Raw genomic sequence first — 26482 nt, forward strand, 5'->3', positions numbered from 1 at the left:
CGAGCCTGGCTCCCACGCCGCAGTTCTAGGGCTCGCATCCAGGACAGGGCCACCCCGGTTCCTTGCGTGTCCCCTTATTGTCTGTGGTAGGAAAAGAGGCTGTATCTTGATTGTCTTTTCTAAACTTGAGCTCTAGTCTGTCTTTTCAAAAGGAGTCTCTAAAACTCGGCAGTCAGTGCTCCATCTGAAGGGCCACCAGAGCTCATACCGCGTTAGCACCCTCCCTCGGCGATGCCAGCCGGGGTGCCGCCCGTCCCGGTCAAACGCGGGCACAGGGCGAGGGGCAAGCCGGGGCTCAGACGACAGACCACGGCGTTCTCCGAAGACACCGAATCCCTGCGTATCCCTCCCACGGTGACAGCTGGCCGTTGGCTTCCAAGGAGCGTAAACTCACCTTGAAAATTTGCTGGGCCCCTCTCCATCCTCCTCATCAAAGTCCATCCTGAAAAGCCAAGAGCATGAGGAGACTCATTACAGACAGAACATTTCCCAGGTGACCCAAGCTGCTAGCACCACCCAGGGGGTCTCGTTCAGTCGGACGGACGTGTCCCAGTCCCAACCCTCAGGAAACGCCACAGCCAGCAAGCAGGCTGGGGACCAGAGGGGGCAAAGGAAGGGCCTCTGTGTGAGCGCCTTGCGTTGTATGGTTGGGAACCCGAGCAACAGTGCTGTGGCGCCGACCCATGCCCTTGGGGTCCCGCACAGGCCGCCGGCCGCTTGCTCGGCTCAACGCCCCCTGTGTCCCCCCACAACTCTGGGGGCTCCTGCCCCCCTCCACCTCGTTTATTCTGCACCGAGACCGCATTTTGCACTTTATTTTGCGGTACATCGTCAGCAGGCTCAAAAAGCTCAAGGGGCTCAGAAAACAGGAAGCTTTAAGAGCGATAGACGGATTAGCTCAGGTCGTGCGGCTTCAGAATGTGGCCGGTCTGGATGAGTCAAAGTGAAAAGGGCGTTTCAGGCCAGTGTCCCCGCAAGTCCAAACCCAAACAAAGGCAAGGGGACCGAGAAACAGTTATCTGGGACCTGAGCGACTCCAAGTACTCGTTCGTCTGCTCGTTGAAACTCACCAAAGACTCAGAACCCACTTTCCTGGGCCTCTCAATATAAACATAAAACTAAAAAGTCTTGATAGGTATTTGTTTAACTAATACCCCAAACTCTCCTTCTCGAAACACCAATCCTCTCTAAGGTCAATTAACATTACCCCTGAAGATGCTGGGGTCATTAATTAGTATTAAACTGTACCCAGAATGTTCCAAGAGCAAAGTGAGAAATAGTGCAGATGTCCTGGTTCTCCTGGACATTCAGGGAGAGGGGGGCTGCTTGGGGAAAAACACCCCAGAGCCATGGCATTGTCCTGCCTGTTCTTAGTGGGCCCGAGGGCCCAAGCGAGGGGCAGTCCCGAGGACTCCCAGCAGAAGGGAGACGGGCCTGCCTGTAGCCAGGACGAGAGCTCGCCTCGGAGCAGCTCAGCACAGGACTGCAGGGTGTGCCAGCCCGTAGGGAACGGGATCCCCACCCTGGCTCTAGGTGAGCAGTGGTGACTCGGGGAAGGAACGGGAAGCCCAGGCCACCAGGAACGGCCAGGTGCAGAGGCAGAGCCATCCCCGCACACACACACGCACACACTCTCTCTCTCTCTCTCTCACACATACACACACACACATGCACGCGCGCGCACACACACACACATGCACGCGCGCGCGCACACACACGCACACACACTCTCTCTCTCACACACACACACATGCACGCGCGCGCACACACACACGCGCGCGCGCACACACACTCTCACACACACACACATGCACGCGCGCGCACACACACGCACACACGCACACACTCTCTCTCTCTCACACACACACACATGCACGCGCGCGCACACACACACGCGTGCGCGCGCACACACACGCACACACTCTCTCTCTCACACACACACATGCACGCGCGCGCACACACACACATGCACGCGCGCACACACACACGCACGCGCGCGCGCACACACATGCACGCGCGCACACACACACGCACGCGCGCGCACACACACGCGCGCACACACGCACACACTCTCTCTCACATACACACACACACATGCACGCGCGCACACACACACACGCGCGCGCGCACACACGCGCACACACTCTCTCACACATACACACACACATGCACGCGCGCACACACACACATGCACACGCACACACACATACACGCGCACACACACACACACACACACACACACACACGAGAGGTCCCTAATGAGACAAATGGTCTTCTCTCGGCTGCGGGCTAACTCAGGGAACTTAGGGGCTGGAGTTAGGGCAAAGGAGTATTTTCTTCTTTACAACGGGATCATTCACTTGTTTTTGTTTCGCGTTATATGCAGGGTGCCCAGAGTCCTAATCTGGGCATCCGTCTTTTGGGGATGACCTGAGGGGATCCAATGAGATCCAATCTCATTTCCAGGCACGTGGGTCACACTAGCTGCTAGAACAGAAGAACAAAGGCGTCAGATCAGAGTAGGGAGGGACAACAGCAATGATAACCAAACCCCGACGCACCCAGGGCAGGGCAGGCAGGGAGGAAACACAGTCGGGGAGGGAAGGAGAGGGAAAGACCGAGTACACACCACTGCAGAGACACACACAGCCAGGCACCGGGCCGCCGCTGCAGACTCGCCTATGCTGTGCGCAAATGGGGGCCAGATGCACGGCCTTCCGAATGGAGGAAAGCCATCGATATCCTGCATAATCACTAGGCCACCACCTCACCTTTGCCAGAAAGGACAGCTGGGCAAGCCCACCCAAAATGCGGCTCCCGCGTTCCCGGAGCCACACTGCCACCCAGCGCTCACCGCGGGAAGCGCCACGGTGCTGGCCACACAGAGATGAGATGACTTAACCCCAGGGACCGGCAGACGTTTCAGAGTTACGGAAAAGAAAGTGCATTTTCAAAATTCCTAAGGACGTATGTCAGCATGTAGCAAAACCTCAAGTGAGTGTGAGATGTGCGGTTATCTTTTTAAATGCCTGTTAGCACAAGTTGATAGGAGTGTGATAACCAGGCTCCTGCAAGATGCCACGTATCAGTCAGCGCCTCCCCACCCCCCCGGCCTCATCCTGCATGATTTTGGGGGTAATTAGGGTGACAAAGCATCCCGATTTTCCCGGAGTAAGAGCAGTCGCAGGATACAGGACTTCGGTGCTAAAACTGGGAAAATCCCAGGCCAACCAGGGCAGTTGGTCACCCTGGTTTTCGTAAAGACAGCTCCATTCTTTACCTGGACCCTGACGGCCCAGACAGGCGGGGACATGAGCCATCTGGGTGGGCACGTGGCCCCAGATGAGGCCAGGTCAGCGGCGGCTCCATGGAGGGAGCCAAGGGCGTAAGGAAGGGACAGCCCTGCTCTGGAGCCAGAGTTTCCTGAGTCAGGGCAGGGCTCAGGAACCAGGATTTGTCCACAGAAAATTAGAGATCACAAAAGTATGCCTCCCCATCCATGCATATGTGATCACCCATGTGCAGCGATCCGATTCTGTAATTCAGAAGAGCACGATGTGGGCGTAAGCCCAGAAGAGACTTCAGTCCACAAATGACTGGTCAGATGCTCAGGGTAACTCCCTGACCCCACAAGTCTCACACTCCTGGGGACACAGGCTCCCCAGAGCAGCAGTCCCCAGGACACTGATCCCCTACTTTAAATGTGACTACTGGAGCTAGGCTTATTTCTTCTGCTCTAAAAACTCTAAGTAAATCATCCTTTGTTTTATGTCTTTTATGTGCCTCTATTATACTGAAGCATCTGGATAACAAAAGAGAGAAATCCAGATAGGACTCTGAAGTCCTACTGTATTCACTTTAAAGAATTCAGTACAATACGTGGATGATGCAAGAGTCTTCAAAGGATGGGCTGAAAATGCACCGCCTCACTTCCCTGTCAATGAGCAAGAATTCTTGGCTCAATAAAACGCCAGGAAAGCGTCTCTGAGCTTGCGATTAGTTCAGAGTGCGCGATGTGTCCCCAGGACCGTGACTGTGTAGCAACCGTGCATTATCAAAGGGGATTCACTCACGCTCTTAGGAGAAGGGCAGGTCCCAGAGTGCCAGCATGGGAGGGCCCTGGGCCACCCCGAGGAGCCTGCTAACGGCACGGGAAGTCACGGGTGCGGGAACGGCGGTCCTCCAGGGCCTGGACCAGCCACTGCAGCCACAGTGGTGCCAGACATAAGCACACGAACATTAGCCAAAGGAGACACGTGCTTATGAGAATACGCCTTGTCTCTGACCACATTTCCCCAGCCGTGGACGGACACACTGGTGTAAGGGCTGTTCCCAGTTTGGAAATAGTTTTCCTTGATGACAGTCCTTTTAAGCCCAGCATTGGGCTCCAAGGTGGGGGTGAAGAGACCCCCACGACTAAGGCTGGCTTTGGGGGCAGAGCCTGTCCCATCCCTGCCACTGCCCTGCTTCACCAGAAGTGGGCCCCTCCCACCCTGGCGCTGAGATCCGGGAGGTCTCGACAGAAGGGAACAAGGTGACTCGCTTCAATTCATCTCTCCCACACATGTGGAATCACTTTTCAAAGAATCTGAAACTCCTGAACCTTCACCTTGTGTCCTGGCGGCCAGTGTGGCGCTCAGCTTGCTGACGGCTCCCGGGGAAGGCTCTCAGGAGGGGAAGAACGTTCGAGCCCGAGGGATCCACAGGGATGGGCCAGACAGGCGGCCGGCGGATCCCAAACCTGCCAGGAGCCAGCTCTGCGGGGCGTGAAGCACCAGGAGGGATGGGCGGCTAGCCCGGGAAACCGGGTCAGGGACAGAGGGCAGGAAGGAGATCCTCGCCTCTCGCCGCTTCCCCTCCCTACCACCCGAGCCCCTCTCTCTTCCCCTCCCTCCCTCCATGTCTCTCCAGCGCCCCACAGGCTCAGGGAGGAGACAAGGTGTTTAGGCTGCGGTCAGGTATTGTCAGGGGCAGACCAGCTGTGTAAGGCACCAACTGCAAGAACTATTCTGGAAAGAGCCCTGTGCAAACGCATGTGTCCTTGCTTAGACACCGAGGATAAGCCCCTAAGTCCCTGGGGTTTCGCAGAAGGAACCACAGTTCAGTTCCCGTGCTCCCTCCCTGTGACAGGGAAAAGGAAGCAGGCTTGGTCCCCTGAATGAAGACAGTGGGTGACAGCCCTCCCATCTGTCTTAAAGGGCCCACGCCGTGTCTACACTGTTGGCCAGCGTGTGGGCGGTTGCTGTCCCTCCCCTTGAATCTCCCGCGTCTTTTCTTGATGTTTGACTTCCGTGGCTGGAGGTGGTATGACCTCCAGGCTCTGTCTCAGCCCGCTCCAGGTCCCGCTTCCGCCTCCAGCGCATGTCGTGTGGGCGTGCGTGTGTGTGAGATCAGGTAGGGAAGGGACAGCTGGGGACGTCTTCAGAAAAGAGCCTGATCCATGGTCCAATCATCAGCCAGGTTGGCCAGTGGAAGTCAGGGCCTGGACATGGGCTAGGGTCAGCTTCGGCCCCTGCAGCCCAGCCCTGCACACAGACCACCCCCCCAGCACCGTGCAGGAGGTGGGGGGGGGGGGCAGGAACTCCTAGCAGGGGCTTAGAACCGGCCCCCAGCACGGAGGGGCTGCTCGCCCTGCAAACAGGGGTCGGCCTGAGCATCTCTGCCTGTACCTGACCCCTCCCCCACCTCCCTGTGCCAACCTTTCTGGAAACAGGAATGGGCCTGCCACAGGGCTCTGTCTCCCGGGAACAGAAGGGAGCGGCCACTGAGCTCCATGTCTCAGCCTTTCCCACCCTCTCAGTATGAACTGAAAGCTGAGCCCCTCCTTTAAAGACCATGCTGCACCCAGAGCGGTGTTCTCACACGATCTAGACCTGCAGCACTGAACACGCGGTCCACTCCGGGCCGTCCTGCACACCTGCCCCCCTGCCCCTCCCAGAGCCCCGCTGGGTAGAGGGACCGCAGGTCTGGAACACGGCTGGCTGGCGCCAGGGCCCGCCCTGCAGGCCTGGGGCTGGGGCCCGTGCGTCCCTGGCTCCTGCGGAGCCCTGGGCTGTCGGAGGCAGGCTGATTCTACTTCATGAGAACTGTTATCAGCTAGTTCACTGAAAACCACACGACTGGATGCGGAGAGGGGCCGGGGGACAGCGGGGTGCTAGAACGTCCGTCTCGTTGTCCCTGCAGGCATCTCTGTTACTGGCTGGTGTGTTTGAGATCTCCGTCTGGAACTCCAGGAGCCGCATGCATGAAGAGATGCGGTTTTCGGGTCCATCAGCCCAAGGGCGATGTTTCCATGCCCGCCCCCCCCACCCCCGCCAGGCACTGGCATGTACCACGGTCGCAAGGCAAGCACATGAGGCACACACCTGGCCTTCAGCTACGGTGCTGAAGGAGCCAAGGTTCGGAAAGTTCTAGCACACCACCCGGCAGAGACCGGCTGCCCGCGGGGCTGGGGCTCAGGCCTGCAGCGCTGCCCTGAGGCTGGGGTGCTCCCACAGGGATACTCGTGAGCTCCCCCCGCCCAGAGATGGCCTGAGCAAGACCCAGCAGGATCACGAAGCGCCTCCCCACCATGAGGCCAAGCAAACAGAAGGCCGCAGCTGGGTGCTGGGGCGGACACTTAGAAGTAAATCACATGCATACTTGGGGATCTTGCAAAATCTAAACAGCACACAAACTGCTGAGCTTTTATTCTCCAGGAGGGGGAGAGACAGTATTTCCCTAACAGGTCAAGAGCGTTGCGCAACATGGATGAAGCCCGATTCCTGGAAACGTTGAGTCTGCTTACCCAGAACGCCGCTTTCCTCCACGGGCCGGCATGGCCCCGGTCATCCTCACCTGTCCGGTGGCCGCCATGGGGGCCACGGGCAAGGTCACCGATCCAGGGATGTCGGAAGCCATTTCTGGAATGCAGCAAAGAAGAGAGGTTTGATCAATGCCAGGAATAAGCAAGACAGTTGTCCAGCAGTCCCAGAAGCAGCAGGTGTAAGGAGAGCCCAAGGCCCTGGGGCCACTTGGCCCACATTAGTTACGTGACTCAGGTGAGCTCTTCCCCTGGCTGGGCTCCGCCTTTCTCCTTTGGAACAGGCCCCCTATCCCAGGCAGTGCCCCCCAGGCAGGCCCCCTATCCTAGGCAGGGCCCCCCAGGCAGGCCCCCTATCCAAGGCAGGACCCCCCAGGCAGGACCCCATCCCAGGCAGGGCCCCTGAGGCAGGACCCCTATCCCAGGCTGGCCTCCTATCCAAGGCAGGACCCCCCCAGGTAGGCCCCCCCCAGGCAGGACCCCTATCCCAGGCAGGGCCCCCCAGGCGGGACCCCTATCCAAGGCAGGGTCCCCCAGGCAGACCCCCTATCCAAGGCAGGACCCCCCTGGCAGGACCCCTATCCCCGGCAGGACCCCTATCCCAGGCAGGACCCCTATCCCAGGCAGGACCCCCATGGTGGTTAAAGAGAGCACGGATCTGCAGCTTCCATAAGGGCCTCCGGGTCACCTGCGGCAGGTAAGACTTCCACGGATCCAGGCAGCGTGGCCAGAGCCTGAGCAACCATGGCCATCGATGGAGCAAAGCCACAGGAGTCAGGCTGGGGTCCCCGATGCTCTGCCCCAAACCTGGGCGCTTGTCTGCAGGTGCAAAGGCTGTCCCCATCCTGACTCTGGACTCAGAGCCCTGACTATAGGGCCCCACATGGCCCCACCGCTCGCACAGGCGGTGCGATGGCCCGTCCGAGGTGCCCCAGCTCTCCACAGCCAGCCTCCCTGGGATCCATGTTAATTCCAAGAAGAAGCAGGTGTGGGGCTAGAGGATGGCGCCTTTCCTGTGCACCCCTATCCTAAGGCACTATTTCTTACGAGCTAGACGCCTCTGTAAGCTCGCTCAGGCAATGTCAAGCATTCCCAGTTTCAGAGAAACCACCCCGTTCAAGAGTTTCTCCTTCCTAGTCTGTGGAGGGTTCCTCAACTCAGGCACCCTTTCCTCAGAATATTAAATAGCAAAATAAATATTCAAGCGTCCTGACTCTGCTTCTTGTTCTTGAGGGGAACTCCCACAGCGCTCGCCTGTCCCAGCTCAGCAGGCACACAAAGGTCCACAAAAACATATTTCTAGAAGACAGGTCGGGCTAAACATGGGAATCTGGGCCCTCGTCAGGCGTACGGGTGGTGCTCACACGGGGCGGGTCTCTGCCCTCTGCCTCCTTCCAGAAACCAGGGAGGCACCACACAAATACCCCGCATCATATCCAAAGACATCGTGTTTAGTAAACACATTCTAAGATCAACTCAAACTATCCCACTGAAAACTTTTGAAGGAGAATTTTCTAATACTAACAAACATCTTAATTTAGCCGCTCTACTCTGTTCACAGAAATTGGAGAGCTGTTACAGTTGATGGGGTTTTTTTTGACCTAACATATACAAGGAAGAAAATCCCTTTACTAAAGTAAACCTCCCCCCTTTCAGCAGTTACTGCACGGGATGTGCGGGGGGGGGGGACCCCGTAACCGCACCATCTGCTGATAAGAAATCTGTATTTTTTTTTGAAATGGAAACTGAAACAGATTAAGTCCATTAAGGCCCCTAAAATGAGGGCAGAGTGGCTGCCAGCACAAACACGGGTGAAAACAAAAGTCACCACTTCCCAAAACAAGCCACAAGAACAGCAGTCCCTTAAGATTCTCCGAGAAAAAGGGTCCCATGGTTAAGCAAGGTAGGAAAAGCCACACACTTATCCCCTCCTCGGAGATTCCACTGTCCTTTAAAAATGTACTGAGAAGTCTTGTATCAGGAAGTCTGTTTAACTTCGATTAGACCAGCGTATCATAAAAGGGTGGGGGGAGGCAGGGGGACAATGTGTAGTTTAGACAAAATAATAGTCATCCAGTTTTATGTCGAGAAAACAAAAATATTGATCGTTTTTGAAATACAAGTTACAGAAAGTAAAGCTCCAGGAAACCGGGCTACAGGACGAGGGCTCAGGAGCACCTGCTGTCTAATCCTTTCCTTGGACAACTGCCCACGCTTGGCCAGGGTGGGGCAGGCCCGGTCTTCGCGGCATGTCAGCATCCTATCTGCTCCCCTGGATGCTCCACGCGGGTCAGCCTCCGCTGCCCAGCAGAAGGGCCGGCTGTGTGAGGGCAGGCCCACAACCCGCCTGCCTCCAAGGACCCCACTGGGCACATCCCAGAGCCCTCCCTGCCCGTGCAGGACAGGAGAGCAAGCTGACTGTGGACACCAGCAGTCTCTACCGTGGGGACATGGTGCCCTCCTGGAGGTGATGCGGCAGGTGGGTGTGCTGAGACAGCCCAAATCTTCACGGGCAACACGCACCTGTCATAAAGCCCGAGTGCTTCGGCCTGGGCGGGGGGCGGAGGGGAGAGCCAATGAGCCCTACACACAAGTGCATCACGTCGCGACGTGAAGATGAGAGGCTCCCACCCATCCAGCAGTAACAGGAAGGCGGCGGTGGCCCACCACCTGCACACCAGCGCCAGGCATTCAGGAAAGTTCTGTCCTCCCAAGATTCAGCGTTTCTTCCTCATCTGTTTGTACAACCTCCTTTCGTGATAAAGAGAGTAGAGCTTTGTCGTATGCTCTGAAAATATTTTACAGTATTTTTTTTCCAGTCTGTCACTTGCTTTCTAGGTTGAGAGATTTTTTTAATACCAGTGAAAGCTTTAAGAGGTAGAGTCTGAAGAAGATGCATTGGTGAGCTCCGACCGCTGTAACAAAACACCGCTGACCAGGCGCTTAAGACAACAAGACTTCTGTTTTCTCATGGTTTGGGGACTGGAAAGTCCAAGATCAAGGTGCCAGCCAATTCAGTTCTCGGCAGCAACCCCCTCCCTGGTTTACGGACAGCCACCTCCTCTGCACGGCCCTGCATGTCCTCCTCTCAAAGGGCCACCAAGCCTAGGGCTCCATTCTCATGACCTCACTTCTACTTAATGACCACCTAAAAGCTCTACCTCCAAATTCAGGCACATGGGGGGGTCAGGGCATCCACATTGGAATTTTGGGAGACACAATTCAGTCCCCAGCAGAAGAAAAGGTCAATTGTCCCAACCTCAGTTCATTCAGGACTCCTTCCTTCTACCCGTGAGTGCCGTGAGGTGCCCTCCACCCTACGCTGTGTTTACCGCAGAACATGGGTCTGCCTCTAGCGCATCCATTTCCCCGCCAATTACCTAGCTGTCTGTGTTTGCTCTGGCTGCACCACCATAACGTGCCTAGTGATGGACCTCCTCCCGCTGCTCTTTTTTTTTTTTTTAATTTTTACACCTCCGTGGAGGTACTTTTTTTTTTTTTTAAGGTTTTATGTATTTGACAGAAAGAGACACAGTGAGAGAAGAAATACAAGTAGGGGGAGTGGGAGAGGGAGAAGCAGACTCCCCGCCGAGTAGGGAGCCGGACGTGGGGCTGGATCCCAGGATGCTGAGATCATCACCGGAGCCGAAGGCAGACGCTTAACGACTGAGCCACCCAGGAGCCCCTCCTCCCACTGCTCTTACTGTCGTCCACAACTACCTCTATCCTTTCTGGCTTCTTCTTCCATTTAAATTCCAGAATACTGGGGCGCCTGCGTGGCTCAGTGGGTTCAGCTTCTTTCTGACTCTCGTTTTGGCTCAGGTCGTGATCTCAGGGTCATGAGGTCGAGCCCCAGCCCCACGACTGGCTCTGCACCCAGGGCTCAGCTCAGAGTCAGCTTGAGATTCCTTCCCCCTTCCACTCCCTGCCCCCCTCCCCCTCCCCACCCCCACGCAGTGAAGGAGCTGCTTGCCCTCCCCACCCTCGCTGTTTTGCGGGTTGCCCTTTCAAAATGCACATGCCTGGTTCAAGAGTTTCTAGGGTCATCATCCTGTGTCCTACCATTCCACCAAATTCTCTAATTTGTTCTGATCATTTTTTCTTAATTCTTGTGAACTTTCTAAGTTCACAAAGCCTGTGGACTCCAAATAAGGATACTATGTTCTCATTTCCAACACTGAAATGTTTAATTTCTTTTTCATGTCTTATTTCATTAGCCAGGACTTCAGAACAATATTTAGTAATAATGGCCTAAACCTGGGTAACACAAGACCATGGGCTTTGCCGTCAAATGGGTCTGATGTCGAATCACAACTCAACATTTCCCAGCTATATGAGAGTGACCAGGCCAACCCTGGTCAAAGTATGATAATCTACTTTGAAAGGTCATTTTAAAAATTAAGAGCCTAACACAGTGTCTGGGGGAAAAACATGCCACTCAAAAGAAACAATGATGAAAATGATCATAATTATGGTGCTGGTGAGCAACCTTGCTTGGTCCTTGAATTTAAGTGGAAGGACCAGCTTGTTTAAGACAGATGTACTTGCTTAAGATAAGGAAATCTGCTCCTATCCCTATTTTTAAAGGTTTATTTCAGGAATAGATATTTCATTTTATCAAATGCCATTTTGGTCACTAAAATAGTGTTTTAGATACCACACTAGCCAAATGGAAGCTGCAATCGGTGGGACTAAAGTTCACTCTAAAGGTTAAACTCCAGTGTCTTTTAGGAGCCACCCTTAGTGCATTCAAATAAAAAAACATTACAAAATCGTGTTTCTCTCCTCTGTAACTATGCCTGAATCCACCCATGGGATCATCTGTCAGCCTTCCTTGGAAAAGGGAATATCTGCTCCCCAAATCTGGAAACTTTTCTATATGACTTGAACATAAGTGAGCATAGCTCCTGGGATGTCCACTCAGGAAAGGTGGATGGAGGAAGGTCTTTCACACCAGCTCAGAGGTGAGGGTCTCCAAGGCAGGGCTTGAAGTTGCCCTGTAAGCACGCTATAGATTTGCTCTAGGATTTCTGAATTTCACTCCAAAATGAAGAAAAGTGGAACCTGAGCACTGCACTGAGCAGAGGGGAAACCATCCCGACGGCCACAGCCCTACCCTGCCCCTGCGGGGTGCACACGAGCTCTCCCTTTCTGAGGGTGGAGTTGGCAGCACGGACCCTGAGACCCGAGAGCATCCTAGGGTGGGGTGTGTACTGGCTACCGGCACCGGAAAAGACTGGAAGACAAGTACAAGGACACCAACGTGTTACACTTGGCTATTTCTGTGGTGGGAATCATAGGTGGGTTTTATGTTCTCCTAAAAACTCTTTTTATTTTTGCATATATTTTTTTTTCTTTTTGCAATGAACATGTGTTACTTTAATGTGAGTCTAATGATGTGTTAATTTAATGACCACAACTAGAATAATAAACATCTTTAGAGGGTTTCAAGTGGAAAACACAGTGAAAAGCACATATAGCTGGAGAACTAGAAGCAACGAATGAACGAGACAAAGAAAGGGGAAATCCTTTTCAATAACAGGACTGTCCAATAATAGAATGGATGGGCTTACGGATAACGATAAAAATTTTATATGCAAATACTTAAAATATTTTTGCATAAAAACAGTAAGGTTTATGTTGGGCACCAACTATGTTCTGAGCTCTTCACGTGTGCTTTGCACCCCCCCCACACACAAGACAGGTATAAAGTCAGCCCATTTTACAGATGAAAGAAGTGGGCAGACAGAGGCAGGTGCCATGTCGCAGCCACATGGCTGGTGAGGGGCCGAGTGGGCTCTCGTGTGCTCGGCGAGTCACCGTAGGGCCCTGGCCCCTTGGGGTGCTCAAACAGAGCCTGGGCAAGCAGCCGGCCCTCCGCGGGGGTGACAAGGGATGTCCTGAGGCCCAGATTCTAAAACACAGGCCCAGACAGGAGCTGTGTGGTGTGTGGGAAACCTTCATGTTTGGGGTCACGGCATCTAGCTGTGGGGTCATGGGCAAGCGACTTATCCTCCCTATGCTGCAGATTCCCCATCGGTGACGTAAGGGATGCTCATACATTCTCGCACCGTTGTTTGGGGATTAAGGAAGGTCACTGATGTGAGATGCCTGGCAGAAGAGATTTCCACTCTGCCCTTTTATTTTCCCCCAAGAGAAGAATGTTTTTTAAAGCAGATGTGTGTGTGTGTGTGTGTGTGTGTGTGTGTGTGTTTATGGAACCCTTGAGCACATAACCTGTCTGTGCCTCAGTCTACCAGCTATAAAATGGGCATCATAACGGGAAGGACCTCATGAAGTTGTTTGGAAGATGAAAGAAGTTCGTATCTGTAGGGCCCCCGGAATGACGCTTGGCACAAAGTATAAGCTCATTTAAATGTGGCCGAAGTTGACACACACACACACACACACACACACACACACACACACACACACACAGAGATGCTAACAAAACTTGCAATCATTCTCTTATTGTAAGGAATTAAGTTACTTCTGTGATTTTATTTTTCTGTGCTGGGCCACCAAAGGGGGTAGAGCACTATAAAAGTCCTTCCTAATTGCTCAGCAGCCCCGCTCACAACACGGTCACTGAGTGAGGCCATTGCAAAGGGCCGTGAAGAGGGGGAGCACAGATGGGGCTCCACTCCTAGGCAGACCTCGAGCTGCCGCCCTGCACAACATGGGGCCTTTAAACCACAGGAGACCCAGGCACCACTGCAGGGGGTCTGCAGACAGGCCCTGAGCATGCTGCCCCCGACCTCCCCGACCTCCGCCCTGCCCAGGCCCCCAGAAGGCTTCACACAGAGGCACACACGTGAGCCCCACCCTGAGCCTGACATGGACACAGCCCACGGAGAGCCTCCGCGAGCAGGTGCATGGGCATACAGCCCCATGTGCCTGCAAGAGGGCGGAGGCCGGCCCGTGGGGCTCGAAGTCCTGGACCCCAGTTCCCTGGGTCAACCCCAGCAGATGCCAGCAGGGGAGGGTCACGGTCCTCACCCTGACCTTCCCATGCCATTGAGGGCTGACCACATGGAAAAAGGAGAGGCGTCCAGCACAGCATAGAATCATGAGCGCATTCTACTGACAGAACATCATGCAGCAACATTTAAATCGAGGTTAAAAACAGATGAGGGATTTTCAATTGTACAAATGAAAGTCGGTCACGTGGTGAAGTCATCTGCTCCCCGTGTGTCTCACCCTGAGGCCTCCTGGCCTCCCGCGCAGCCCTCCACAGTCAGAGACCTCTGTCCCCATCACCCCACTAGAGAGCTGCCCATCACAGGGTCCCTTCCCTGCCTGACCCTCTCTGGGGGTGTTGCCCCGCCCCCGACGTCTCTCCTGGGCTTACAGGGGCCACATCGCCCCCCCCCACTCATGGGCCCCACCTTCTCGGCCTCCTCCGGGCCCCCTCCACACCTCCCTACCTCTCCTCTCCCCAGGGCATCTCATTCAGGAGTGTGGCCATGACCCCACATGCAGCCATCAGATCCTGCTGCTACCCCCTAAAGGTCTCTCCATCCCTGGGCATCAGGACCTCCACGCTTGGCCTCTCCGCATCTACTCTCCCCCATCCAGCCTCACGGAAGCCAGATCTGCCAAGGCCAGTCCTTGCTTCTATCCTCCAGTGGCCTCTCTTTGCTCTTGGCACACATGTGGAGCTCCCTGCCACGACCAGCCTGAGCCCATGTGGTCAGGCTGTTGTCCACCCCTCCAGCACATCTCCTGAGCTCTGGCCACACTGCTCCATCAGCTTCTTGGATGCACCACATTCCTGCCCACCCCGGGGCCTTTGCACATGCTATGTCCTGGGGGAGGAAAGCTCTCGTCCCTTCTCTACCGAGCTAACTCCTAACATCGTTCAGTTCAGCTCCAACATTACTTTCGCAGGGAAGCCTGTCCCCGGCCGGTCCCTTCCCCACCCAGTCGAGGTCTGGTCCCCCGTGGTTCACTCTTACCGTCCCTGTACTTCTCCTGCGAAGCCAGGAAGGTCGAGCCGTCCAGGTGAAAGATGGCAGGGTCTGAGCGATGGAATCACAAAGAGGGCATTCAGGAGGAAAGAGATGATGTCAATGCCTCAAAATACTCCATGTGTCACCGTCAGCACCCAGAAAGGGAAGATTCTAAAAAGCCTTGATCACCTGATCCTCCTACACTGAGACTGGATGGGGCAAAAATTTCTGGAGGAGGAAGAAAAATATGGTTGGGTGGCTCGCGTATTTACATCCGCCACGCCACATGCCTGGCCCGTGGGGACTGCGGCCAGGTGCAGCCACATGCATCCACCCCTCCCTCCGTCCACTGACTCGGAGGGCTGTCTCCCCCATGTGTGACTCTGTTTCCCCACCTATTCTCCCACTGAGAAATGGGGTTAATCTGGACATTGCTTCCTTTTGCAGGGGCAGCTGTAAGAAAATGGGACCCTGTTTCCATTACAAACAGCACTTGCAAAGCTCCGATTTTGAGCCAAGAGCTGTGGTAGAAGCCAGGTGGTCAGAGATGAACACAGCCCCTCCTGCCTCCAGTGGAGACACACAGCCAGGCAATCTCCTAGTCAGAGCTACAAGCTGTGCTAAGCGACTGGACACCACGTTGTGGGAATTAGCAGGAGGATCTGAGAAGGCTTCCTGGAGGAGGCCACATCTGTGCCATCCTGGCAATGAAAATGCTCTGGGAGGAATGAAGCAGGACATAAAAGGTGTCCTTTTCCTAAATGGATTCCTCTGATTGCTGCCCAGTGTCTGGACAGCCCCACCCAGCCCCACCCTTGAGAGGCATGCCCCCCACCCCATGTCCAGTCCCTGGGGAGCTTCCTCCAATGCCTACGAGATCTAGAATTATTCCTCCGCCTCAAATGCAGCCCTTACACCTAGACCTCTGTGCCGGGTCCCAGGTCACGACCAACGGCAAATGCACCAACAGGCAGAAATACCTCTCTTCTCGGCAGTCTGCCTCCAAACGCAGATGCCCCCGTCCCGCCCAGCCCCCGAGGAAAGCACTGTTTCCCGTCACAGACACGGGCAAAATGACCGCCTGCCTCATGCAAAGTTGCAGTGAGGTTTCTGGCTCATTTTAACATCAGTATAAGCTGAGGGTTTGAAAGCTTCGCCATAACACAGAAAAACATAGCTGGCTTGTGATGTAGCATCTCGCTCTAGACCATCTCACATTTCAAATGCAGACATATTGTGTAGGATTCCTCCAATACAGCACAGGCGGTGAAAACGTGGGGAAATGGGAACATGAAAGCATTCCAGATACAAGGAACATGAGGAAGTGAGAGACATTTCGTCACCCCCCCAACTATCTCATGGGAATCTCAGTAAGAAAAATACCCCTTGATCTTCACATTGGGAAAAAAAATCAATTACATGCAAACTTTCATGACACAACAACACGATGTTTTAATGATAATTCCAATAGACAAAAAACCAGAAGGGTCTCTCCGCGGGTGGGGGGGTGAGGGGAAGCAGCTAAGCAAAGAAAAACGCTCTCCCCAACAGCCATCTCTCTTAGAACAATTCTTTCCACAGAAAGCAACACCAAATATCACAGCCCTACCTTTTCAGAGGGATTAAACAAAGATCTTTCTTCCTTGTGACCAACACCTTCTTAGAAGAATCTGTTATCCGTGTAGAAGAAATGTCAGGAACCTCTGGGAGGAAATGAGCTGCATTTGTATTCTGCTCAGAAAATGTCATCACAGATCTGTTTACCTTAACTGTGGACCATGATTCAGCCGTGACAACTGTCTTGCATACTGATCAATTTATTTGCAGCAAAATTTCTAACATTAACTGCTTAGGTTCTGAAAAAGGGCATTGACTTGAATTTCTTGTGCAACCACAATCTATGTTTGAAATGTCTAGACTGTTATTAACACATCTCAGGGAGGAGATCAGAAAGGATTCCTCCTGACAGGAGAGTAAGGGAGGGTCCCTTCTGCTTCTGGAAGGAAGGCAGGGCGCACGATTCCCCAAGGCCCTCCGTGGGGTGGGATTTTTACAGCACGATGTACAGAAAAATCATGAGACTGAGAGCCAGGGGAGCTGTGACCCCAGGTCCTTGCTACATTTTAACCAGCCCCGTGTCCTCTGCAAGGCAGCGCCGACCAACAGGCAGGCTGGGTTTCTGCAGCAGGACGGGAGGCAGCCGACCCAGGAAGAGGCCAGGCCCTGCCTCCACCCGCTGGTGCCTCCAGCCCAGACCCCGGGCATCTGGCTGTGGGCCCGAGCCACTCCCAGCCGACATGCAGGTCTTAGCATTAGAGAACCAGAACTAGTCCCGAGGCGGCCCCCTGAGATGCCCCCCGCCTCAGCTAATGAGGCCGCCGAGGCACAGCCCTACTCCCCAGGCTGACCTAGGCATGCATGGTGCCCTCTGGAACGTGGGCGCTACACCACGGCCCACTCGGGGGTCCACAACCGTACTGCCACTACAGTCCATGCCCACCCTGCTGCCTGAAGTCCCAGCGTCCCTGCCCTGAGGGTGGAAAACACGGACTCAGCAAGAAGACAGGCAAGCAGTAATTCCAGCAGAAAAAGGGTAGGGAGGTTACCACTGAGATTATGACTTTGCAGCAAGACAATGAGAGCCAACTCCACACCCAGCCCACCCCCTCTGTGAGAGCCGACAAACCACTGCTGCGGGGCGAACCATGAAGGGACACCCACCCACCATCTGTCTCAGGCTTGAGACCAATCCAACGGCCAGAGGCCATCCCAGGAAAGTGGGTCTCAGCAGCCATGCAGAAGACGGGCCAAGCACCTGCAGTGAAGGCTCGGGGTCTGGCTGCCCCTAAGAAGGGCTTCCTGGGGGCCCCGGCTGAGACCCCGTGGTGACCCACCGGGGCCTGAGTCTTCAGGACCGGAGCGTGGCAGCAGGGCTGGCCCCACAGGAGAAAGGGCAGGGCCTGGGCTGCTGGTGGAGAGTCTACAGGGGGCTCTGACTTGCAGACTGGAAAGTACTAGAAAGGCCACGGGATGGTGAAGAGCTCAAATGCTGTGCGGAGGAGAGCCTACGGACCAGACAAGACCTGTCTTCCGAAGGAGTCCTTGAGGCAGGAGGGACGACAGTGCCCTGAGTCTGTGGCAGACCCTCCTGGGTGAAAGGGAAGTGGGCCGCTCTTGATCCCTGCAGGGGCCTCTGCATGGCAGCGGGGCTACGAGGCGTGAGGCGTCGGCCGCCCAAATACAGTGGGAAGTGGGGCAGAAACCAAATACACTAAAATGTCTGGCGTAAATCGAGGAGCTGATAGAGGATAAACAGCCACCCAGAGAAAAATCACTCAGCCATTAACGATCACGATGGCAGGAATAACGTTGCAGGAAAACACTCAGGGCACAAAATCTCGCATGCAAACAGGTCTCTGTCGGGGGTCCACCAGAGTTCAGCTCCAGCCACACTATCTGCCCCAAACCTTCTATGTGGCCCTGGCTTCTGCACCAATGCCTGGGCCTTGGAAAGGACAGCCTTTGGAATCCCCCTGCAGGACCGCCCCCAGCACCCCTGCACTGGTAGGCGATCTGGGACCACCGATCACACAGAGCGCTGTGGCATCTGCGCCCGCAGGCCCCGCCATCAATGCTCCAAACAAGGCGTGCCACATGCGCTCACCCTTCAAGCCTGAATACTCACTTCCAACCATCAATGTGCATTCTAGACGAACCAACCCAAAGATCTTGTGCACAGCATTTGTCCCCATTCTCCCAATCAGATGGTTTACGAATGCACTGTTGCAGGACTGAAACGTGTGATCATCCACGGCCATATGGTGAAAGCTATGAATTTCATGTGCAAAACCAATTATTAAGAACTTTCAAATCTTTAAATGTAAAAGGAAAGATGGAAATAACAAATATCGAGGGAACGCCTTTGCTTGCTACCTGTCACAAGACCGTGCTATCCTCCCAGAACCGACATGTGCACAGAACCAGAAATGAAGATGCAAAGCAGAATAAAAGGGATTATCGTAATATATTGTAACGAATACCTCGGTGGAACTGCTTGGTGTTCTGGCCTTCGTGATAATAAACAACTATCACCATTTAAACGATTTTTTTATTTCTGTTTAGGTCACGTAACTTTCAAGAAAAACTCCTCTTTGGAAGTTTTCATGTCTTTGTAAGGATGATGTGATAACCAACTCTGTCAACTTTACTACCTCAAGAATGCACACGGGGGCCTTCAGAGCCAGGCACCCCAGGACGATCTACAGGAACTCATCGTCAATCCAGACACAATGCAGAAAACAAAGGGACCAAGGAAAGGGAGGAAACGGAGACGTGAGGGAAACACGGAGGACCCCCAACACAGCGTCCCTCCACCAGGCTCCACCGCGAGCGAACATGGGTTTGGTCCGACGGACGAGCCGCCGCACAGGAGAACAAGGCAGCCTGGCTGTGGACAGAGCTGGACAGACGGCCGATGACGAACTTCTGGAACGTGATGGCCACAAAATGGTAACGAAACAGCAATGACACCTGTTTCTGTGAAAATGCCAGATCTTCATCCCATCCTGACGCCCCTTAGCGGCAGCCCCCTTACAAGCAAACAGCTGTTCCACCTCAAATGCGCCTCACTGACCTCCCGCGCCCCCGGTGTGCATGCACACAGAGCCCCGGTGTGTTTGCGGGTCCTCGAGCAAGCCCACCAAAGAGCGGGCACCGCTAACACCTACGTGGGACTTCCATCTCCCACTTAGCATTTTCTATAATCTCGAAGTTGTGAAAACTCAGAGTACGTTACTCCTACGATCGGGGGACGGTGAAGGTGATGTCACCGAAAGTAAGTGAGCAGACCCGGGACTCTGGGCTCCGTGGGCGGCTGTCCGGGGGCTTTGAACACAGAGCTGGGGAGTGGAATAGGATCCCCTGGTGAAGTCTGTGAAATCTGGGCCTCCTGCAGCCCATCGCAGGGGAGGGGAAGGGGTGGGGAGGTAGGGGAGGGGTGGGAGAGGACAGGGCTGAGGAGGGGGAGGGGGGGAAGGGCAGGGGAGAGAAGGGCAGGGCAGGGGAAGTTTGGGAGAGGGCAAGGGAGGGGAGGGCAGGGCAGGGGCCCACCCGAGAGGAGGCACTCACAGCGGTGTCCCAGGTGTGATCATATTTATGACTCCCCGATTAGAGCGGTCAGAAACGTCCCAGGGAACAGGTGAAATCCTCAGGACAATGTACAGAATGCGGAGATGAAGCTGCACAAGGCAAGGGGACAAGATCTGATGAGAGAAACAAAGGTGACGCCCCAGCAAAGAAATACGGGAAATCAGTTACTCGAGGTGGGGGCACGCTGCCAGCTCACGGCGGGGGGGGGAGGCAAGGGGTCACAGGGGCCACAGGAACATGCGTGTCCCTCCAGGGAGCGACCCTGCACCTTTCCTCACCATCTCAGTCCTCGGCGCCAGTGGTGATAGGGACCAGAGGCTCTGTCCCCTCCGAGGAGAGGGGTCAGCTGGTCTACCCAGCACCACGCACACCCGGGCTGGTCATGAACTCCTCGTGACACAGTATGTGTGCGCAGTGACCCGGCACGTACCGGTAACCAGGTACATGGAAAGGAAGGACGGAGCCCACCGAGATCAAGAAGAAGCCCCGCCAGCCCGGCCCAGGAGCCGCGGCGAGTGCAGAGGGTCCACAGGCCACGGGAGCATGCACTGGGGGTCCGTGCTGAGCTGTGTCACCAGGAACCAGGAAGGCGGTCAGACTTGTCTCCCAGACATTGCAGCCTCATCAAAGACCACCCCAACAGGGACAGTTCGGGAGGAGAGGAGACCGGCACAAACATTAAACCAGATGGCCATCTCCACTCAGGATGGCAGCCAGCCACGCCTCCGGTGCCAGGACCCGTGGAAATCAGGAGCCGGGACACTCCATGGTTAATAATCTGGGGGGATTCGGGCAACCTGGGAAAACCATGCCTAATTTAGACTCCCCAAACCGCCCAGCCACCAAGACCTGCCGCACAGTGCCCTCAAGCCCTAGGGAGGTGGCACCATGATGCGATACGGGGACACACGTGGTCAAAGCCAGATCACGTGGTTACAGTTGGCCACTCGCTGAGTCACTGTTCCCCAAGGGCAGGGCGCCATGTCCATTCCTGTGTCTCACGGCATCACACATCCTTCAAGGACGGCTACATTTCCCTTGTTGCCACGTGGGAGGTCAGCTGGGTCCCCTGGAGCAGTGCTCAGATGGCCAGCTCTGGGCCAGAGCGCTTCACCCACCTGCTACAGACCACACATTTGCAGCCCCCAAAACTCCTATGTCCACAGTCTGACCCCCCGTGGAATGGGGTGAGGAGGTGGATCCCGTGTTGGGATTACTGCCCTTTGAACTAGAGACAGGAGGGCTTGCTTCCCTTCTCTCGGTCCCCTGCCAGGTGAGGACCCAGCAAGAGGACAGCCACCTGCAAACCCTCACCAGACACACGACAGCTGGACCCTTGACCCTGGGCTTCCCAGCCTCCAGGACCGTCGGAAACAAGGTGTTTGCTGGTTAAGCCCCCTGGTCCGTGGCATTCTTGCTGCAGGCGCTTGAGCAGACCAGGACGCCACCAACGCCCCGAGTCAGCGAGAGACGGAGTGCCCGCGGGGAAGAAGGCGGCACTGCACCCCCGGCTGGCTCAGCTGGGTGAGGCGTCAGTCCAGGACTCACAGCCCACGCGGTGTCGTCAGGACAATGGGAGGGGGAGCTCTAAACGGAGGGTGCTGGGCAGGGGCAGGGAGACCAGACGAAGGGAGAAGACGGGGTGCCGTCAGGGAGGTTTCTGGGCGTTCACTGCTGTGCATGCGCTGAGCACCGGAGCGGGGCGTGTGGGGCATGCTAGACAAGCAGCCTGCAGGTTAATGCAGGACGGAGGCCGGCAGAGGGCCAGGGGATGTGCGTGGCCGGGCGGCAAGATGGCACACTGGTCACCCGCTATGTGTGGACACCCAGGGCCTGGGGGCTCCCTGGAAACCGGGTCTCAGTGAGTGTGAGGTGCTGCAGATGAGCACGGACAGGGGCCCAGACCCAGCGGTCCCGGGGGGCTCACCCCGGAGTGAAGAGTCTAGCTGCCGCCTCGCGGGGCCAAGCCTTGGGAAGAACGAAGAAGGTGCCCTTGGACTGCCCCACCTTCCACCTCACCCCCCCACCCTCGCCACACACACCCTGCACTCGAGACTCACGGAAAGTTCGTGAAACACCTTCATGAAGGTGATCCGTTTTACCCTTCTTCATGCCAGCTCCTGGCTTCTTCCCCTAACTCCCACCCTACTCCTGCCATTTCGTCTTCCTCCATCTGCGTTCCTCCCTGATCCCACGGTTTCCCTACAGGCCTCGGCTGCCCTCCTGCCCCGCCCTCGGTTTTCCCCAGATCCTTCCCTCCATCCCTCGCTCCTGCTCCCCGGGCAGCCCCCGGGACACCTCTGGTGCCCACCCACGCTCGGCCTCTCCCCGTAGACGCAGAAGCACGCAGGAACATGACACACCCCCTCGGCCCAGCTCTCTCTCCGAGGCCCCTCCGCCCCGGGTTTGTCCCTCTCGACTCGGCTTCCGCCTTTAGCAGTGCAGGTGCTCACGAGCCACGGGCCTCCTCCCGAACGCCAGCCCGTGCGGTAAGGTGTGCGTGTGCGTGGGACTGGACACTCTGCCCCCTGCAGCTCACACAGGCCCAGCCACACCGCCCCGGGGCAGAGATCCCTGAAACTCTAACAAAGCCCCCACAAACCCTTCCCATTCTTGAAGTGCAATTCTTTCCATAAAAATGCCTTCCTTGAAAAGGGAAAAAAATAAATGTGAACACACCCCCTGTTTACACAACAAACCAATTAAGGAAATCACGTATCCTTCCGCAGATACGACATCCTCTCCGAAGCCATCTAGGAAACAAAGTGGTTTTCTCGTTGAATATATTCCTTGATGAATGTATTCATCCATCATTTGACAAATAGATTTTACGTTCAATTTTAAACTGCGAATTACTCTCTAACTGTAAAATATACAAAATAGTAAAAATGCTTGCACGCAAGGCACTGGAATCTCTTTTCTGTTCTTTGCTGCTACAGACCCAAGGGGCTTTGTCCTCAACGGCCCAACCTCTGCCTGGGACCCAGTACTCGAAGACGGCGGTGGGCGGGCTCCTGGAGGAGAGACTCCCCTGGAAAGCCCGGCCTGCAGAGGCCTCTGGGGATCACAGGACTCACCCTCTGGTTATGGAAGAGCAGGGCTCCCAGAGCCCACGGGATCGTCATTCAGTGTGTCCCAGAGGCTCCGGCCCCCTCGGTCTGGAGCATCTGTGCTAGAGTCCGCACACTTCCTGGGAGGGCCCAGGAGTGGCTATTTTAGGCCTCAGAGGCCACAGGGCCTCCGTGGCAACTACTCATTCACAGGGCTCTTGTACAGAAGCACCCACAGATGCTGTGTATATGAGTGGGTTTGGCTGTGTACCAGTTTATGAACATCGAAATTGGAATCATATAATTTTCACATCACGAGTTATCATTCCTTTATGCCCCCCCCCAATCATTTAAAAAATGTGAAACTATTTCTTAGCTTGCGGGACACAGAAAAAGAGGAGGTGGGCCAGATGTGGCCGATCAGACACAATTTGCCAACCTCTGGCCTCAGCCAGTAAGCCCGGGTGTCCGGCCCAAGAAGACCCCAGGGGGCTGAGCTCAGTGCAGCGACCACGGCTGGACAAGGCACGGCCCTCCCACGGGGCTGAGCTGCAAGCGAGCGGCAGGTGTAGTAGGACTACGTCACCCCAGCCCAAGCCCTGCAGGAGCAGAGCTGTGGGGGAAACCCACCCTGCATTTTCACCTATTGAGGAAAAAACCCATTCTTGGTGGCTGAGCTCCCAGGAGAGCGTGGCCTGGTTCTGCACCGAGCCAGACCCTCCCCGGGTTTGTGGTCCGTCCCCTGGGCCAGCTGAAGAGGCCACTGAGGCTGCCGTGCCAGAGCCTGTCCAGGAGGCAGAGGCCCCGGGCACAGATCCCACAGTGGCTGGTCCTTTCGGAGAGCTGCCCCCACGGCTGGGCCTCCAGCCAGGCACCGTGCCCCCGAGGGCCACCCAAGCACGCCCAGCACAGGGGGAGAGACGGCCCCGCGGCCAGGTGATCTCGGAGGGAGCCCCGGAGATGGCAAAGCCTGCCCCGGGCACCAAGGCAGGGACGGCTGGCCAGTGGGAGTGACCGGCTGCTGCGCGGACGGGAGCAGAGGCAAATGCCCGAAGGCTGTGTGGACCTACAGAAGGAAGAGAAGGGGCACGGCGAGGAGGCTGGACAGGAGGCACAGACGGGCCCCGTGACAAGACCTGGGAGTCTGCTCGCCGGGAGCCCCCCACCCCCAGAGAAGCACAGAGGGCAGACATAGGAGGAACCAGTACTGGGCTGGGGGGGGCGGCTGGCCTGCCAGAGGCGCCATCCCAGCCGCCCCATGTGTCCCCACCACACCCCAGTACACACCGTCCCCGGGCTCTGGGGGGAGGCTCAGGTCATCTGGCGTCACAGGCCGGGGCGGGCTCAGGGGCAGGGACCCAAACGGCGGCTCACAGCTGCTGGGGAAAGAGCACGGGCATCCCTGTGGGAAGAGGGCAGCCTGCCCCTGGTGCCGGCCCCGCGGGGACCAGACCCGGGCCCAGGCCAGGCCACGAATACTGCACCCGGCCCGCCTCCGTCCCGGCGTTCCCAGCCCCCCACCTGCGCGGAGCAGAGCCCGAGCCTCCGAAGACGACCGCGCAGAGAAGACAGAAGGCCTGCTCATCACAACGCCTGAGGCTGCTGGGCTGGCACGGACAACCTGGGGTGTGGGGTTTCGGTGGCAGGATACTGGTTTGTTTTTCTACAGGAAGATCCCCGTGTTGGTTCCCTCGACGGGTGCCCTGCCCCGTGGGAGGATGAGGAGAATGGATTCTGGGGAAGGGCATGAAGCTGGTGGGCAAAGCCCCGGGACGGTCTGGGGAGGGAGGCTGTGTGAGTCATCAGTGTGCACGCACCGCCCAGAACAGGGCTCAGCAGGCGGGTGTAGACGGGTAATGGGGGAGCCGAAGAGGGAAGAGGCACAGTCCCTCCTTGCTCGTAGTGGCCACCGTGGGCCTGGGCAGGCTGCCTGGCTGCCTCCTCTCGGGCTGGGCATGGGGGGGTGGGGGCTTCTGGCCCTCCGTTCCCACATTCCCAACTCTGGTCATTTCTCTGAGTCACCAAAGCAAAAGAGCAGAGAAAAGCGTTAAGGTCACAGCCAATACCCTCAAAGGACCAGGCGGATCCCAGCCCTTAAGAGACATAAGGAAAGAGGGTAAGACACCAGGACACAGAGGCTGAAGCTACTGACATAGCAGACTGAGGCTGGTCCGCCCGCACTTGCAGTCCCTCTGGGCTCCGTCTGCCCTGGGGCTGTCGTCCTTGCAGACTGGCTCTGGGATATCCCGAGAGGGAACCAACCCAGGACAGGAAGGGCCCTCCCCTGGCAGCTCTGCTACGGACTGGACAGTCCGTTTGAATCAGACACACGACTCACGGTTGATCTTTGCAGTTTCCCGCAGGGCTGCTCAGATTGGGAGTCCTGGAGAGAGTGGCCAGCCGTGCTGGGGCAGGGGGCAGGTACCAGAGGGGCTGGCGAGGCCTGGGGAGCGGGGAAGCCACGGGGCCCATCCCGCTCACGTCAGCGGGTGCCTGGGAAAGCCATTCACAGCGGTGGCATCGAGGCAGAAGGCCCAGGAAGCCCTATGGTCCCCGGGACAGTGGCTTTGGTCTGGGGGAGGAGCACTGAAGTGCCAACAGAAGGAAAGACCCTGATGATGGCTGGGGCGGCGGGGGCAGGAACAGGACATCGCTCCACAGGTGGCCCTGTGGCTCCTTTCTCAGAGGGACGTCCTGTGGGTGTGACTACCAGGGCAGAGGCACCAGGAGAGTAAGGATGTGCTGTTGGGGGTGCAGGGGAACCTCTGCTCTTCCACCAGACGGCGGGTCAGGACCCCGGGGGCGAGGAGCAAGGGTGGGCAGAGGCTCGTCATGAATGTCAACGGAGCCATGTCAGGCCACACGCCCTCTGTTCTGAGCAGGTGCACCAGTCGAGCCAACTTGCCCTGCTTTCTATCCAGAAAGAAACCTAGAAGGCAGGACGTGCACTCCAAGGAGAAGTAATCTCCCAGGGACGTTCACCGTATGAAAGTAAATCCTACACCTTTTCCAATCCACTTCCTGGCCTGAAGACTGTGACAAATAAATCCTGAGAATTCAGGTCATTCCACGCGGAAACGTTGTTGTTGGGTGCCTCCGAAGACCCCGCGTGGCTACGAGCCGGGGACACGGAGAGAAAGCTGGACTTGTCTGTAAAGGGATGTTGGCTTGTGATCAACAGTTCTCGGCTTCCTTCCGGATCCTTTGCCTTTCTCTTCCAGAAGAGAACAGAGCTCTCTCCTATTAAATTGAAAACGTCTGCTGTGTACGCGCACGTGTCGGGGGGGGCGGGGACACGAAGCCCACGGGCAGGCTCCTCCTCCATGGGACACCGGCCCTCCCGGAGGCCCGGTGTTAACACTGATCGATCGAGGGCACTTCAGCCAACAAGATAATTCCTGCATGGTTACGGCATCGTGTTGAACACGGGACCGCAGCTGGGACGCAGGAGAACCTCCCAGCTCACCTGGGAAACCGGGTGAGTCACAATCTGACTCCATCCATCTGTAAATTATGCATCCCACATCCTC

The 26482-nt window shown here is 56.2% G+C and overlaps 1 protein-coding gene across 9 annotated transcripts in view; it reads right to left on the reverse strand.

Moving 5' to 3' along the window:
• Nucleotides 1-26482, reverse strand: part of ARNT2 (aryl hydrocarbon receptor nuclear translocator 2) — a 193190-nt gene that overhangs the window by 123692 nt on the left and 43016 nt on the right. For 4 of the 9 annotated variants that reach the window (XM_035727987.1, XM_035727983.1, XM_035727985.1 and 1 more), the window contains exons 2-3: nucleotides 6788-6902; nucleotides 395-442 (exon numbers count right to left, since the gene is read on the reverse strand). In XM_035727987.1, the coding sequence (XP_035583880.1) occupies nucleotides 395-442; nucleotides 6788-6900 (161 nt within the window). In that variant the 5' untranslated portion in view covers nucleotides 6901-6902. Of the gene's footprint in view, nucleotides 1-394; nucleotides 443-6787; nucleotides 6903-7490; nucleotides 7906-14760; nucleotides 14824-16363; nucleotides 16533-26482 lie in introns of those variants that run through there. The other 5 variants (XM_027570451.2, XM_035727981.1, XM_035727984.1 and 2 more) reach the window with 4 other exon arrangements.

Source organism: Zalophus californianus, chromosome 6, assembly GCF_009762305.2.
Source record: "Zalophus californianus isolate mZalCal1 chromosome 6, mZalCal1.pri.v2, whole genome shotgun sequence".
In the NCBI taxonomy this organism is placed as follows: Eukaryota; Metazoa; Chordata; class Mammalia; order Carnivora; family Otariidae; genus Zalophus; species Zalophus californianus.